The sequence below is a fragment of the Peromyscus eremicus genome, chromosome 20, assembly GCF_949786415.1.
Source record: "Peromyscus eremicus chromosome 20, PerEre_H2_v1, whole genome shotgun sequence".
Taxonomy (NCBI): domain Eukaryota; kingdom Metazoa; phylum Chordata; class Mammalia; order Rodentia; family Cricetidae; genus Peromyscus; species Peromyscus eremicus.
In genome coordinates, this window is record NC_081436.1 from 19,519,918 (window position 1) to 19,533,656 (window position 13,739).

Sequence of the window (13,739 nt, forward strand, 5' to 3'; positions counted from 1 at the left end):
AAAAAAATTACAGCCACAATCAAATTATGCCAAAATGATTGAGGAGCAGGCCACCATCTTTCAAATCTTGAGGACTTTGAATGAATTTTCTCGTAAAGATAGCTGCCTCCACCGCCTTTCTTCTCCACATAAAAATATGCCGTATTCTGAAGATGCCCTAGGAAAAACTTTTTTTTTTTTTTAAAGTTTATAGCTCTTGGTCCACATAGAAACTGTAGAGCCGAGACGGCACACGGGAGGTGTGTTTTCTCTGCCCCAAACATGTCATGCATCTGAGGCACAGAAGAGAGACCTTGTAAATGTCCCCACACACCAAGAACCATTTGGCCCAAGCAAGATTCCTGCAGCCCCGTGGCCCATGTGACACCACTGTCCTGGCCAGCGCAGGGCACCACAGGCCTCCTGGGAATGCAGCCTCACCTACAGTGAGCCACACGAGCCCAGCTCCTTCACCTGCAGGGGAAGAATTGGGAGTGGGTCTCACAGGATGCTGGGATTTTGAGCCCAAAGCTCAGAATTCCTTACGGTCGAAGGGACTCTCAATTGAGAATGAACGAGAGCCGGTTTTGAACTGGACCCTTCAAAATTAAACAGTCTTGGCCCATGCCTTGCTTTGTAGGGAGAGAACCCTGGTGGTGACAGTGAGGCCAGAGATAAGGTCCAGATCTCATCGCTACCCCTTCTGTGCTGTGCATCCTCAGGGGACCTCGTCTCTCTGGCCTCAGTGGCCTCATCTCTACACCAGGGCATGAGTACCTCCCCACCTGCAGGAATGACGTAGATAAAGCAAGATTATTCTGAATAGAAGGTACCAGGATAGCTGGTCCCCAAGGCTTGGGCCAGGCCGAGGAAGCAAGGCCCTCGTATCATATGCATGACATAAAGGGTGTCAAACGGAAAGAATCAGGACAAATAATACTATTTTTGTGACGTGTTACTAAGAATCAGAATGAGTGCAAAAATAGTCCACAAAGAACAAATATCAGCATTTTAAATAAAGACAACTTCTGACCCTGCCTCCCCCTGCCCCAGGGACTGCTGGCTCTGTCCCCTGCAGATGGGCTCACCCAGGCCTACCCCCAAGAAAGGCTGTGGGCCCCAGGTGGCATTGACATCAGCGGCCAGGGCTGCTCTGTCACTGCGCCACCTCCCGGTAACCAATGGTACTGACAAGCCCAGCAAACAATCCTCTGAAGGGAAAATCTCATCAAGGAATGGAGCCCATGGTGGACACTAACAGAACCAGGTTAGGTTTGGAGGGGCACATGTGCCCCACACATATGACCAGGCACAGGGCCTCAGCCTGCAGAACCCCCTGGATGTTATGATCTACATAGTCATGTGGTCCCAGGGGACCCAAGATGGCCTCACTATTATTGAGGAACCAGCAAGTTCTGGCCACCCAGAAGAACCGAGCCCCCCAAATCCAGGCTCTGAGCAGAAGCTGGGGACACTCAGCCATTGTCCATGTCAGCAGCAGGGTCATAAGGAAGAGGGGGGCTAAGCCAAGCCAACTGCTGTAGGCCTGACCAGGGGCTGTCAGAATTCCTGAGATGTCCCTGAACACTCCAAGATCCCTGCACACAAGGAGCAGGCCTATCTCCTTCCCTCCAGCCAGGGAAAGGCTGTCTGTGCCCAGGCCACACATCCCCCAAACTTGGGGCCCACAGCCACACAGATGTACTTGGGTAGCGAGACATTGTGTATAAAAATTCCCCAAACTCATCCAAGGGCAGCGGCTTCTCACAGCAGGAAGGCGTTGAACTGAGTGTGATGATGCTTCTGTCATTTCCCGAGCGAGAGAGGGCTGTGAGCCTGTGAGGCCCTGTAATGAAGGACAGATGTACACACAGAAAACAGAAGTGAGCATAGTGCCCCGATGGGGCTGCTCAAGGCCCCGGCTGCAGAAGACAGAAGGCTGACAGTCAAAGGCAATTTCTTTTATCCCAAGGATTCTGCTCATTGCTGGCTGGTCCCATGGCCAGATGGACCATCTGGGCTGTTCAGCACGGGAGGAAGTGGGTTAGGGGATCCAGGCTCTCGGCCAGACGTACGGAGCTGACACGGGCAGGCAGAGCTGGAGTGGGGAGCAGTCAGGAGTTCCGGGGCGTGGGGAGGTCGATGACTATGGGAGGATTCACAGGCTGATAGTTCACAGTGCACACGGAGGCATTCACATAGGTGGTGGTCCCGTCCGCCATGACACCATACCCTGGAAAGTAAGCATACACCTGTCAGACCAGGATCTGGAGCTATCTCGTGGCTGTGGCAGCTACCTGTGTTCTGCCACTGTGGGCAGGACATGTCTGGGGCAAGCTACCGCAGCTCTCAAACTCGGTCTTCCTACGTGTGAAATGGAAGTGAAAGTAAGAGGGTTCTTCTGAGCCTGCCAGGAGGGCCAGCTGAGGTCACCACCCCCGGTGCAGGGCTTAGGCCAGTGCATATGTCACAGGAAAAGCACATGGTAAGTCACTGTCTTCATCCTCATGTCGTCTTCCTCAGTACCAGCATCATCACCATGGCGACATCAGCATGGTCCCTAGGACCACTGTTGGCATCATGATATCATCAGATGTGATCAGGTGTATGTCCATAGTCCCCAATATCCCCATATCATACCAGATATGATATCATCATCATAGCCACCATCACCATCCCATCACTGCCATCATCCCCATGACCACCAGCATCAGCATCACCAGCATCGGCAGCCGCATTATCTTTGTCCCCATCCCATCACTGCCATCACCACCATGACATCATCATCCCCATGACCATCATCATCAGTTCTCCCCTCTGGATTCCATCACTACCACCCTTGTGGCTGTCCCCAACACTGCCATTATCACCGTGGCATCAGCATTTTCACAACTGAAGGTTCTCCTCCTCTTCAGTCCTCATGCCTGTCCACAGGATCATCACCATCAACACGACCACTACCACCTCATGGCCATTGGCATCAACACCGTCGCCACCATCACCCTCATTGTTACAATCGCCACACTATCATCCCCATCACTGACGCCCTCCTCATGACCAGCACTGCCCGGTCATGACATCCTCACCATCCTCACTGTCGTCCGGGTCACCACCGCCACTGTCCTGGGTACCAGCAGCATCACCGAGAGCCTCATCATCATCTCCGTTGTCCTCACAATCACCACAGTTACCGTTGTTGCCTTCCTGTCTCCCCATCACACTCCCTCCCCCACCACCTCTGCTTGCTGGCATCCCTTCTTCCAGCTCAGACTGTCTTCACACCGAAGGGATACTCGCTCCCTGTCTTCTCGGGAGCTCCCTTTGGCCTATACAAATATGGAGGGGGTGGGGTGTGGTTTGGGCCACAGGCAACCTTACATATGTCGTACACACAGGAGGGTCCAAGAAGACAATCAGTATCCTAAACTCAGGAATCACGAGCTGTCCCACGAGCTCCCTTGCTCTGCCTTTGACTGCCTGACTGCTGCTCAGCAATCTGGAAGCTTCTCCAGAGACAAGTGTGGTCTGCTATCTTGACTCGCAAGGACACCACTGAGACATTCAGGAAATGCTTCGAGTTTGCTTACTTCCAAGTTAGAAAACTATTAGCTGCAGGCAGTGTGAAGGCCCAGGAGCCTTCCCGGTCCAACCACAGACAGGGTCAGCAGACCAGTAAACATTCCTGGGGCAGCAAGCCTTGTCAAGCCTTGTCAGTCCCCACCCCACGTCAAGCAGCCACCGAAGTTCCTGTCAGAGATGGGACTGTGAGACCTGCTGGTCCTTGTCTGAAAGCACCGGGGGGTGGGGTGGGGTTGTATCAGTTGTTGAGATTAGGCTCTATGAGGAATGCCTGAGGACTAAGAAGGTAAGCCAGTGTGCAGGGACTGGCTGTGTGGGACGGTGTGGGTGGTCAGGGCTGTGAGCCACCTGCCCACAGTGTAGGCATCTCTGCCCCTCAAATGAATTCACCTTCTGCCAGCCAGCATTCCCATGCTAACCAAGGCAGCAAGCATGTGAGGCAGTCTACGCATGGACCACAGGAGCAGGCTGTTTCCTGCGGAAGTCAGAGAGGGAGCTGGTGAGCAGGACTAAAGGAAGGCAGGAAACCCCTCAGAAGGGCCAGTTAGAAGCACCCCAATATGAGGTTCCCTCCCCGCCTGCCCACTCACCTTCGTGGATGTGACCAAAGACATGCAGCCGTGGCTGGACTCGTCTCTGGACCGTGTTGAGCAGCTCCACACAGCCCACACGCTGCATCTTCTTGGGGACCCAGTCTAGAAAGCCTGTGTGGGAAGACAATGGGGTCACTGACGGGGACAGTGGGCATCTGTTGGTGTAGACTGGGTGGGACCTAGAGTCCTATGCTACAGCCCCAGCACAGCTCCTTATTCCCAGTGCAGTAAGCTCCAGAACCCTGCCCTGCCTCTGACCTTAAAGAAAAGCCCAGTCACGAGGCAGCTCCTGGAGGCTCAACCTCCCTTCCTTGGCAGGGCTGTGATAAGCTCCTTATCACAAGAGCCAAGGGGAGGCCAGGCACCTGGGCCCAGGTGCATATCCCCACTACAGATCTCAGCCCACAACTGCTCCAGTAGCCCCAAGGGTTGTTTGTAGCCACCCATTGCAGAGAAGAACAAACTGAGTCCACGGTACCCCAGTGGCTAGAAGCAGAGTGGATCCTCCACAGCCTCAGGGGGGGATTTCCGACTCAGACACTTTCTCTACAAAACCCCACGAAAGCTGCGGCGTAACTCTGCTGGTAGACTGCTTGCCTATCAGGCGTGAAGCTCTGGGGTACTGATGGCGCATGGCTGTGATCCCAGCACAGGGAAGGTGAAGGCAGAAATATCATGAGTTCAAGGTCATCCTTGGCTACATCAGAAGTCTGAGGCCAGCTTGGGATGCATGAGATGGGGGGGCGGGAAGGGGTGCAGAGAAGCATGAAGCCAGTTTCCTTGGCTGAGACATGCTCTCATGGTGCCCGCTGTGTCTGTTGGCCGCCAGCCTCCCGGAGCCGTCCCATATGGTGGTGGCTTATTATCCTTACATGGCTACACAAACGAAGAATAATTGATGACTCGAGTGAGCAATCAGGTTTCTGTCGGCCCCTCTCTGTTTGGGTGGGTGAGACAAGCTATGGAGCCGCCAGCAAGGGTTGGTGGAGCTTCGACTCAGTGCGCCCAGAAAGCTTCACCAGGAGAGGCAGAGCACAGTCCAGCAGAGAAAAGAGGGAGGGAGCAGAGAAGGGAGACAGACACGGGCAGTGGGTGGTGGGGTGATGGGGTGGCGTGGGGTTCTCGACACAGCTAGGTCCTAGTCTCTGCAGTCCCTAGACCGTGCAGACGGGTTCATGTCTCTGTGTCTTGGCTTCACCCAGCTGTCAGACGTGCTGCCCCAGGAACTGGAATCACACAGACCCATCTTTGTGTGACAGTGTGGGCTAAGGCAGGGCTGGGGGTGGGGGTCTCTAACTGTAGTCACCCAACTGCCCTGGTGACATGAAGTGCTTTGGCACCTGCTGAGACACCTCGTGCATGAGCATTCCCAAAACAGGTGTGCAGTGTGCTTTGTGACTGGGGCAGGGCACCTGGAGAGCAGGAAGCCAAAGGGTGTAGTTCTGGATAAATGGACGGATGGACAGGTGGGAGAGTGTATGGATAGGTAAATGGATGATGGGTGGATGGATAGATGAATCGATGATAGAGGGTGGGTGGATGATGGGAGATAAAGATTGAGGATGGGTAATGATGGATGCCTGAATGGAGGAAGGATGAGGAATAGATGAATTGATAAAATGGATGGATGGATGATGGCTGGATAGGTGGATGGATGGAGGATGGATGGATAGATGGGTGGATGGAGGATGGATGGATAGATGGGTGGATGGGTGGATAAGGATGGGTAGATGGATGAAGATGGATGAATGGATGGATGGATGGATGGATAAGGATGGATAAGGATGAATAAGGATGTATGTATGGATGGATAAGGATGGATGGGTGAACAGATAAATCAGGAGAGTAGAAGGGAGGAAGAGGAGGAAATCAGGAAGGAGGGAAGAAAAGAAAGTAGAGGAAGTAAGGAGAGGAAAACAGGAAATACAGAGGATGAGGGAGAGGAAGGCCACAGAACCCACACAGCTCAGATGAAACTGAGGAAAGACTTGGCCCACTGGCCCGGAGGCCCTGTGGGGGAGGGGCACAAGCCTGGTGACTATTTTTGTGCTGTCCCAGCAGAGGCCTGGGCTTCAGGGTGTCCTCCACTGAAGATGGAGTAGGAACAGGTGCCTAGGATTGAAGGGCAGTGAGGAGGCCACAGTAGTCAACACAAGACACAAGCCCGGAGGACCAACAGCATCGTCAGAGAAAAGAGGAAGGAACTGGGAGGCAGGTTAGAAGGAAAGGAGAAGGGACCAGCTGGGGCAGGTTGTGGGGCCCCAGGCAGGAAGCCAGTGAGTCCTAGAAGTGGCAGCAGGTGAGCAACATCATCAGCTCCGACCAGAGTTAGGGGCCCAGCAGGTAGGAGCAACATTGGAAGATGGAGCCCTCAGCCCTGGGGACATTGGCTAGGTAAGGGTGGTACCCCAGCAAGTCAGATCTAGCTGACCAACCCAGGGCTCATTTGGGCACAGTCCCAGACACTGGACACACCATCCTCAAGGCCCCCAGTCCAGCCTGGGCAGGTAACCCAGAGATCAAAGAGCTTACCCAATGGCGGTCCATGAGTTATGAGGATATCAACACCTTCCGGGATAAGATTCCACTTCTCCAGCAGCGCTTGGCCTCGTGGGAGGTTGAAGCCCCAGCCATAGAACCAGGGCTGCCTAGGAGAGAAGAGGGGCACTTTAGGGGGAGTCTCAAGAGTATGGCACAGTCAGAGAGAGGGTACAGGTCATGAGGACTAACCTGGCACCTGGAAGTTGAGTCAAAATAAAACTGGGAATGTCTCGAGGACTTCTACAAGAATAGCGACCAGCTGCTGTCAGGGGAGCCAGACCGCGGTGAGGCAGACTCCAGGAGCAGCAGCCAGGCAGCGCAGGTAACCCCTTAATTTGCCTACCAGCACACTCCATGAGCTGGGTAAGGCCAGGCATCGCCCCCACGGCCCCTCGTGTACCCAGAGTTGCCATCTGAATCCTACCCGTGGCCAACAGGGCTGACATCATTGGCTGTGAACCCAAGGGCTCTACACTGCTGGCAGCCCCCAACGTGACTCCTTAGGACCCCCAGGGGTTCCACAGAACCCCACGTCGGAACTCCCAGCCCTATCCTCATAGGCTCTGAGCTGTAAGACTGAGGTCTCCGCGGGGTATTACAGAGGAAGGGGAGGTGCCCCGGGGACGTAGGAACAGTGGAGCCGTCACTCTTAGACCTACAACTGCTATTCTGACATCAAGTCTGCAGCGCTGGACCTGGGCGTGTGAAGGATGGGTGGCCACCCTGGGTCATTTGGGGGATCAAAGGTCCTTTGTCTGTGTCAGACACCAGCCCTGGAGGCAGATAAATGCTGTATGGATGGTGCTGAGGGCCCTCTGGTCACTGCCATGGTCAGGACACTGAGCAGACCTGGTGCCCTGTGTCATAGCCAGCACCTCAAAGCTAAGGCTGGCTCTTCATCACACAAGCCTCCAGGGAAGCTCGCCAGAGTCGGGCAGCACACACCAGCTACCACCACCCTGCCCTGACTCCCAAACCCCAGGCATTGAGAGGCAGCTGTGGCTCCGCCTGATCCTTCCACCCACTGGAGCTGGCTCCAGAGCCTCCGGAGGTGGCCCTGTCCCTGGGATGGGATGGGATGGGGGCCATGATTCTCACTTCAGGTAGATGCGAGGATTACCAGGGATCAAGGCCCAGGTACAGAATGGTCACCTGCCCCAGGATTCCCACACATGGGAGGTGTCCACCAGGGGGCAGTGGTTAGACCGGGGTTGGCCACTGGAAGAGCAGCAGAGGCAGAGGTGGCCCTGTCAGATGCCTCCTCCCTCAGACATGCTTCCTCAGGCCTGCTCCCGTCCATCTGCAGAAAGCTAAGCATTCTTCTGAAGGAAAATCACACACACGCACACACACACACACACACACACACACACACACACACACACGCACGCACGCACGCACACATGCACGCACACACGCACACACACACTTTACACACAGCTTCAAGGGGACTCCGGAGTCAAACTCGGGTTAGGAGGGTCAACCACCTGCCACCTAGGTGACCTTGAACAAAGGGTGAATTTTAAGAGGGTGAGGCTGACCGCCACTGACAAACACCTGACTCCTCCAGAGCTCTGTGCCTGGAGTTCTCTGTGAAATGGAGGTGGCCCTGTCTGCTCAACAATGAGAACTCGGTGCTCTGCCCTGGCACCACCATCCTCATCCCCTCCGTCACCATCGCCTCCACTATGGCTGTCACCTCCATCGCTCCCTTCATCACCTCCACCATCCTCATCACCACATCCACAATCACCATCCCCGTCGCCACCATCACCTCCACCGTAGCCAGTACCGTCATCACTTTTACCACCCCCATCGCCTCGACCATCTCAGCCACCACTCCCATCCATATTACCACCTCCATGTCACCATCATCACCTCCGCCATCATCCTTAACTCCATCACCTTCATCATCACTTCTCATTAAAACCACTATTACTATCACTGTCCCTACCCCCTCCACGACCACCATCATCACCAACACAGCCATCACCATGGACCACTCCTAAAAGCCACCCACAAAGTCGGGGTGTAAGGCTTTATCTAGGGGAGGGCTTTTCAAATTGCACTTTGGATGGCCAGCAAGAGCATTTCTAAAGGGAAAGGCACACTAGGAGACCTCAGAGAGCCTGGGAGCAGGAAGGGGCACCTCAGCTGACACAGCTTTACCTACACCTCTCGCCCCCAAGTCACACACCCTGGTCACAAGGTAAGGGTCCTCTTCTGCCATGGCCCTGGTTGGCACTGGCAGCCCCTCGCTACAGAATCCAAGGGCTGTGCATTTTCTGACTCACTGCCTAGGAGTCTCAGAACTGTGCAGATGAAGGGGTGGGGCGGGAGTCAGAAAGACCATGGCAGCCTAGAAACCACTCAGTGTCCGGCCAGCACACAGAGCAGGGAACCGTGTCTGTCTGGTGCTGTCTTCTAAACACAGGTTTCATTTTTTCAGAAATCTCATCAAATATTTACACGGGCAGGACAAGGCCTCATCAGTATGGAGAAGAGGTGCCCGTTAGTGTTCCTCGTCCTGAGCCACTGCAGCGGGTAGCTTTCAGAAACACAGCAGATATCCCAGGGACCCCGGAACCCAGCCCAGGCCACCCCTGCCTTCCAGCTTCCCCTCACCCAGCGCTACAGAGCCTTGCTCTGGAGGGAAAATTGGACAGACCCACTCGTGGGGATGCCCAGAGGAGCCATTCCACACCCCAGGACCACACAGCATTCCAGGCTGAGCCTGGTGGTGAATCAGACCCCAGCCGGACATCTAGCCCCAGACTGCTCCCCTTCCCCTCCCCACCTCTGTCCCATGTTTCCCCTCCCCTCTCTGTCTTACCCCACCCACCTGTGGGCCATGAGACCTCCCCCCCCCACTCCAACCCTCAAAGCTTCTGCCTTGCTCCTGGCCAGGGGCAGCAATCATCAGGACCTCAGCTTTTGGAGGTCTGGAGGCTGGCTGCGCACACACACACACACACACACACACACACACACACACCCGCTCAGGTTGGAATGTCATCCAAGCAGAGTCACGCTGATTCCGCTCCAGACTGGCCCTTCACCTCTCCCAGGCTTGACCCCTGAGGGCGGCTGCTGTGCCCTCCTAAGAGCAACATGGAAGAAGAGGGGCCGACAGGGATATGGCTGGAGACCTCAGGGGACTATCTGCACCCAGGCAATGCCCCGATGCCATTTTCTACCATTAACATTGGGGAGCAGAGGGAGGCAGAGCCTGCAGGGAAATTTTTGGAAGATATTTCTGAGGTGGTCCCAGCAAGGATTTTCCCTGGATAGTGGGCAGGCCTGGGTGGCTGTGCCGGTCAGCAAGGCCTGAGCAGACTCCAGGGGCCACATTGAGGCCTCTGGGCCACCAGGGCCCCGGGCACAGCCACCACCAGTTGATGCTGACCCAGGAGACAAAGGAGAGACCATCTTCAGCATACAGTCTGTACTGGAGCCTCCTGGGGTGCTGTTTGGGGGTGCACTAATCCTTTCTATCCAGTAATGCCTAGCACTGTGAACAGCCACAGTGACCAGCTCTCTGTATGGCTTCCTGACATTTCCTAGGAAGGACACACCCACACTGCCCCGGCCCTCACTGCCATCCAACTTTGGAATCCTACCCATGAATGCTCAAGCCATGATACTGGGGCGCCCAAGAGCCCCTGGACCAACTTCCACCACAACCTAACACCTGGGCCTGGCGCCACCTCCACCTGCCGCTGGCCTCACTGTCCAAGGCACCTCATGGCCATGGAGGGTGGCCCATCAGAATTCCGACTGAGCCGAAGGCGGCTTTATGTCCTGAATCTCTGTCTTTCTGTTCTAAAGTAACCATTGGAATAATTTTCTTACAGAATGATAGTTGCCATGACAACCAGAGCAAATTTTCCTTTTCTGAAACAGATGTCTCATTTAGTTGAAAATTAGAATGTGAGCAAACCCATGGGAAAAATTAATTCAAACTTTAACAGAGCGCTGAATACAACGTAATCTCTCCGAGGTTAACCCCTTAACAGCTTTTCTGTGTGCTTCTGCTAACCTTCAGATCAAGCCTAATTAGGCCCGCTTAGCCAATATAAATGACCTCCGCGTGGCCAATCATTACGGGGTTCCCCTGAAGCGTGAGCTTGGGTTCCCTGGTAGCTGACGGGATTGCCAGCACTCATCCACAGCGAGCAGCTGAAGCCGAGTTCCAGTTTCTACTTCCCCAAGGCAAGCATTCAGCCCCTAGTGAGCATGTTTCCTGGGGTTCAGCTGGGGTAGAGTGACCACTGGCTGAACCCATTTCCTGGGCCTAGAGTGTAGGGCAGTGGAGGCCACAGGTGTTCCTGAACACTGAGGGGGCATCCACAGAGGGACCTCTCAGTCTTCACACCTACCGGGGGAGGTGTGTGTCACCATGGCTACCACAGACACACAAGCTGGGGTGCAGAGCCATACCTAAGTGACATAGTCCAGAGCCAGACTCCCTCTTCCAACCCAAAATGATAAAAATACCACCCTTCTACATTATCGCCTCCATGTATAATTGCTCAGTTAACTGTTGGGGTGAAACTGCTGGGAGACCCCCCAATGAGGCACAAGGAAGTGTTAACACAGAGGAGGCAAGTGGCGTGTCTTAAGGTGCACAGGAGCAGAAAGGACTTAGGCCAGGATCCCAGACGCCTGCATTCTGTGTCCAAGCCAGTGGCTGATGCAAAGAACCCCCTGGGGTGGCCAGGCACCAGCTCCCTCTTCCAGGGGAGCTTCCTGCCCAAGCGTCTCCCACAGGCTCCCTGGAGCCTTCAGGCTGACTGAAGAGAAAAGATGAGCCTGAATCCCTCACAGGCTCCCTGTGACTCCTCCAAATCCCTCCATGGCTCCCTACGGCCTCCAGGACACAGTCCTCATGACACACAGGGCCCTTGAACCTACCCCAGTTGACTCAGACAGTCCAGCCCAGGTCTCCATGAAGTTCCCACACCAGCCTTGATGGTCCCTCTCTGCTCTGTACCTATCCCCAGGCTTGGTCCCCTGCTGTCCCCACATCAGAGGGCCTTCCTAACTTCTCGTATCCATAAGGCCCAACTCAAAGGCCATCTCTTCCAGAAGTGTCCCCTGATCATCTCCCTCCTTAAGCACAGGTTCCTCATCCCCACCTGGATGGTCTGTTGTCTGCTCCTCCAGCACAGGTCCAGTGTCCCCTGTATCTGGCAGACGGATGAGCCTGGGTGGCCCTTAGGGGAGGTCTGTTTATAGAGCACATGAGTGAAAGATGAATAAAAACTGGACTAAGCCAGCAGGTATTCTGCCTGGCTGCAGATATGAAAGAACGTACGTACGTATTAGCACCCTCCCCTCTGCACCCTCCCCTCTGCACTCTCCTAGTGGGATCCCTGCCCTGGGACTTGCTAGTCAAGCTCCAAAATGACAACCACCCTAGCAGGGATGCCTGCTACCTGCTAAGGGCCTGCTGCCTCCCCCTCTCAAGGGCCTGCCCAGGTGGCACTGTGCGCCCATTTCACAAGGAAGAACCTGGACCCCAGTGTCGCCACCTGCATTCTGATGTTCAGAGAGCTTGACTCCCAGGGGACCCCTCACTACCTCCATGGTGGACTCGGGTACAGAGAGCTGGACTCCTGGTAGCCTTCCTCAGACCCCAAAGTAGCCCTTTGCAGGAGACCCCCCCCCCCCCCGCCGGCCGCTAATTCTCATTCCTTCCTCTTGAGGCTCCCTGGTGTCTTACCTTCCCACACTGGCTCAGAACAGAGGCCACCTCCCAGCCTAGAGGCTGGGGCAGCTATTGGGGAGATGTAGAAGGGCCTGCCCAGGTCCCACCTCTGAGGGGCCAACTCACCTGTATGATGTTCCCATCAGCCCCTTGAAAGACAGGTTTCCTAAGCCACTCCCAAGGGGCCAGCCACAGCCACAGCTAATTAGTGTCTCAGATGAAGCTGCTACTTGTCACTAGCCCCAGTCACACCTAGCACCCCAGCTAGGCTGTAACCCCCTTTTACAGCCGAGAAAACCATGGGTAGGATGATAGCTCCCAAGCCTAGAATCCCGATTGCACAGTGCAGACTTCCCATCTACTGGGGACATCACCTCAGTGCAGACTTCCCATCTACTGGGGACATCACCTCCTACTATGGAAGACACTTAAGTCAGCTGTCCCCTTTATGTCCCTGGGTGCTGGCATGCTAAGGCCAGAGGCTGAGGGAAGTGGATAGGTGGTAGGCAGTATGGCCTGAGGCTGCTGAGAGTGGACAGGGTCCTACCAGCCGCCCAGCGTCCAGAAGTCTGTCACTCATGCGGCCACAACCGCAGCCAGCAAGTCAGCAGCGGAGAGTGTGGAGCTGCAGACCGGGTCCCTTGTCGTTCCTAATTAATTTTCCCCACCCTTCTGATATGCGGAATCGCTCATCTTTTGTTTTGCTGGGACTCTGTGCAGAGATGGCAGATGATTCGTCTCAGACGTTAATCTTGAGTGGGAGAGTGAGCGGGCACACAGCAGCCTGCTCGAGAGGACAGAGGCAACAGAGAAGCAGCAGCTCCGGAAAAGAGACAGAAGATAAGGATAGGAAAAGGGAAATGAAGTGTGTGTGTGTGCATGTGCATTTGTGTGTGTGTGTATGTCCTTAAGGACCTCCCTAGTCCACCTGTGCATGTGTGCACATACATAACTAGATCGTGAGTGTGCTTGTGTGTGTGTGTGTGTGTGTGTGTGTGTCCTTGAGAGTACACTCCTATCAAGCATATCAATTTGAATGTGTGTGTGTGACTGTCCAGCGGTGCATGTGGACACATGCATGTGTTTGTGTGCACTTGTGTGTGCAGGTATGTATGTATATCATGAATATGTACGCAGGCTTGTTTATGGACTATATTACATATGTGTAGGCCTGTGTGTGGATTGAATGTGTACATGTACACAGATATATGAACAATCAGCTCAGTAGGGTCCAGAAGCCAAGGACTCTCTTTCCCTGTCTCAGATACCATCATAGACACAGTAAGCCAGGCCTGGAATGCTGAGTACCAGGAAGGGGAGAGAAGGGTGAGCAACAG

At 54.7% G+C, this 13,739-nt stretch overlaps 1 protein-coding gene across 2 annotated transcripts in view; it reads right to left on the reverse strand.

Annotated features, from left to right (window-relative positions):
- Mpped1 (metallophosphoesterase domain containing 1) overlaps positions 1-13,739 on the reverse strand; it is a 65,764-nt gene continuing 52,025 nt past the window's right edge. For both annotated transcript variants that reach the window (XM_059247612.1, XM_059247613.1), the window contains exons 4-6: positions 6,684-6,799; positions 4,149-4,262; positions 1-2,212 (exon numbers count right to left, since the gene is read on the reverse strand). In XM_059247612.1, the coding sequence (XP_059103595.1) occupies positions 2,094-2,212; positions 4,149-4,262; positions 6,684-6,799 (349 nt within the window). In that variant the 3' untranslated portion in view covers positions 1-2,093. The remainder of the gene's footprint in view (positions 2,213-4,148; positions 4,263-6,683; positions 6,800-13,739) is intronic.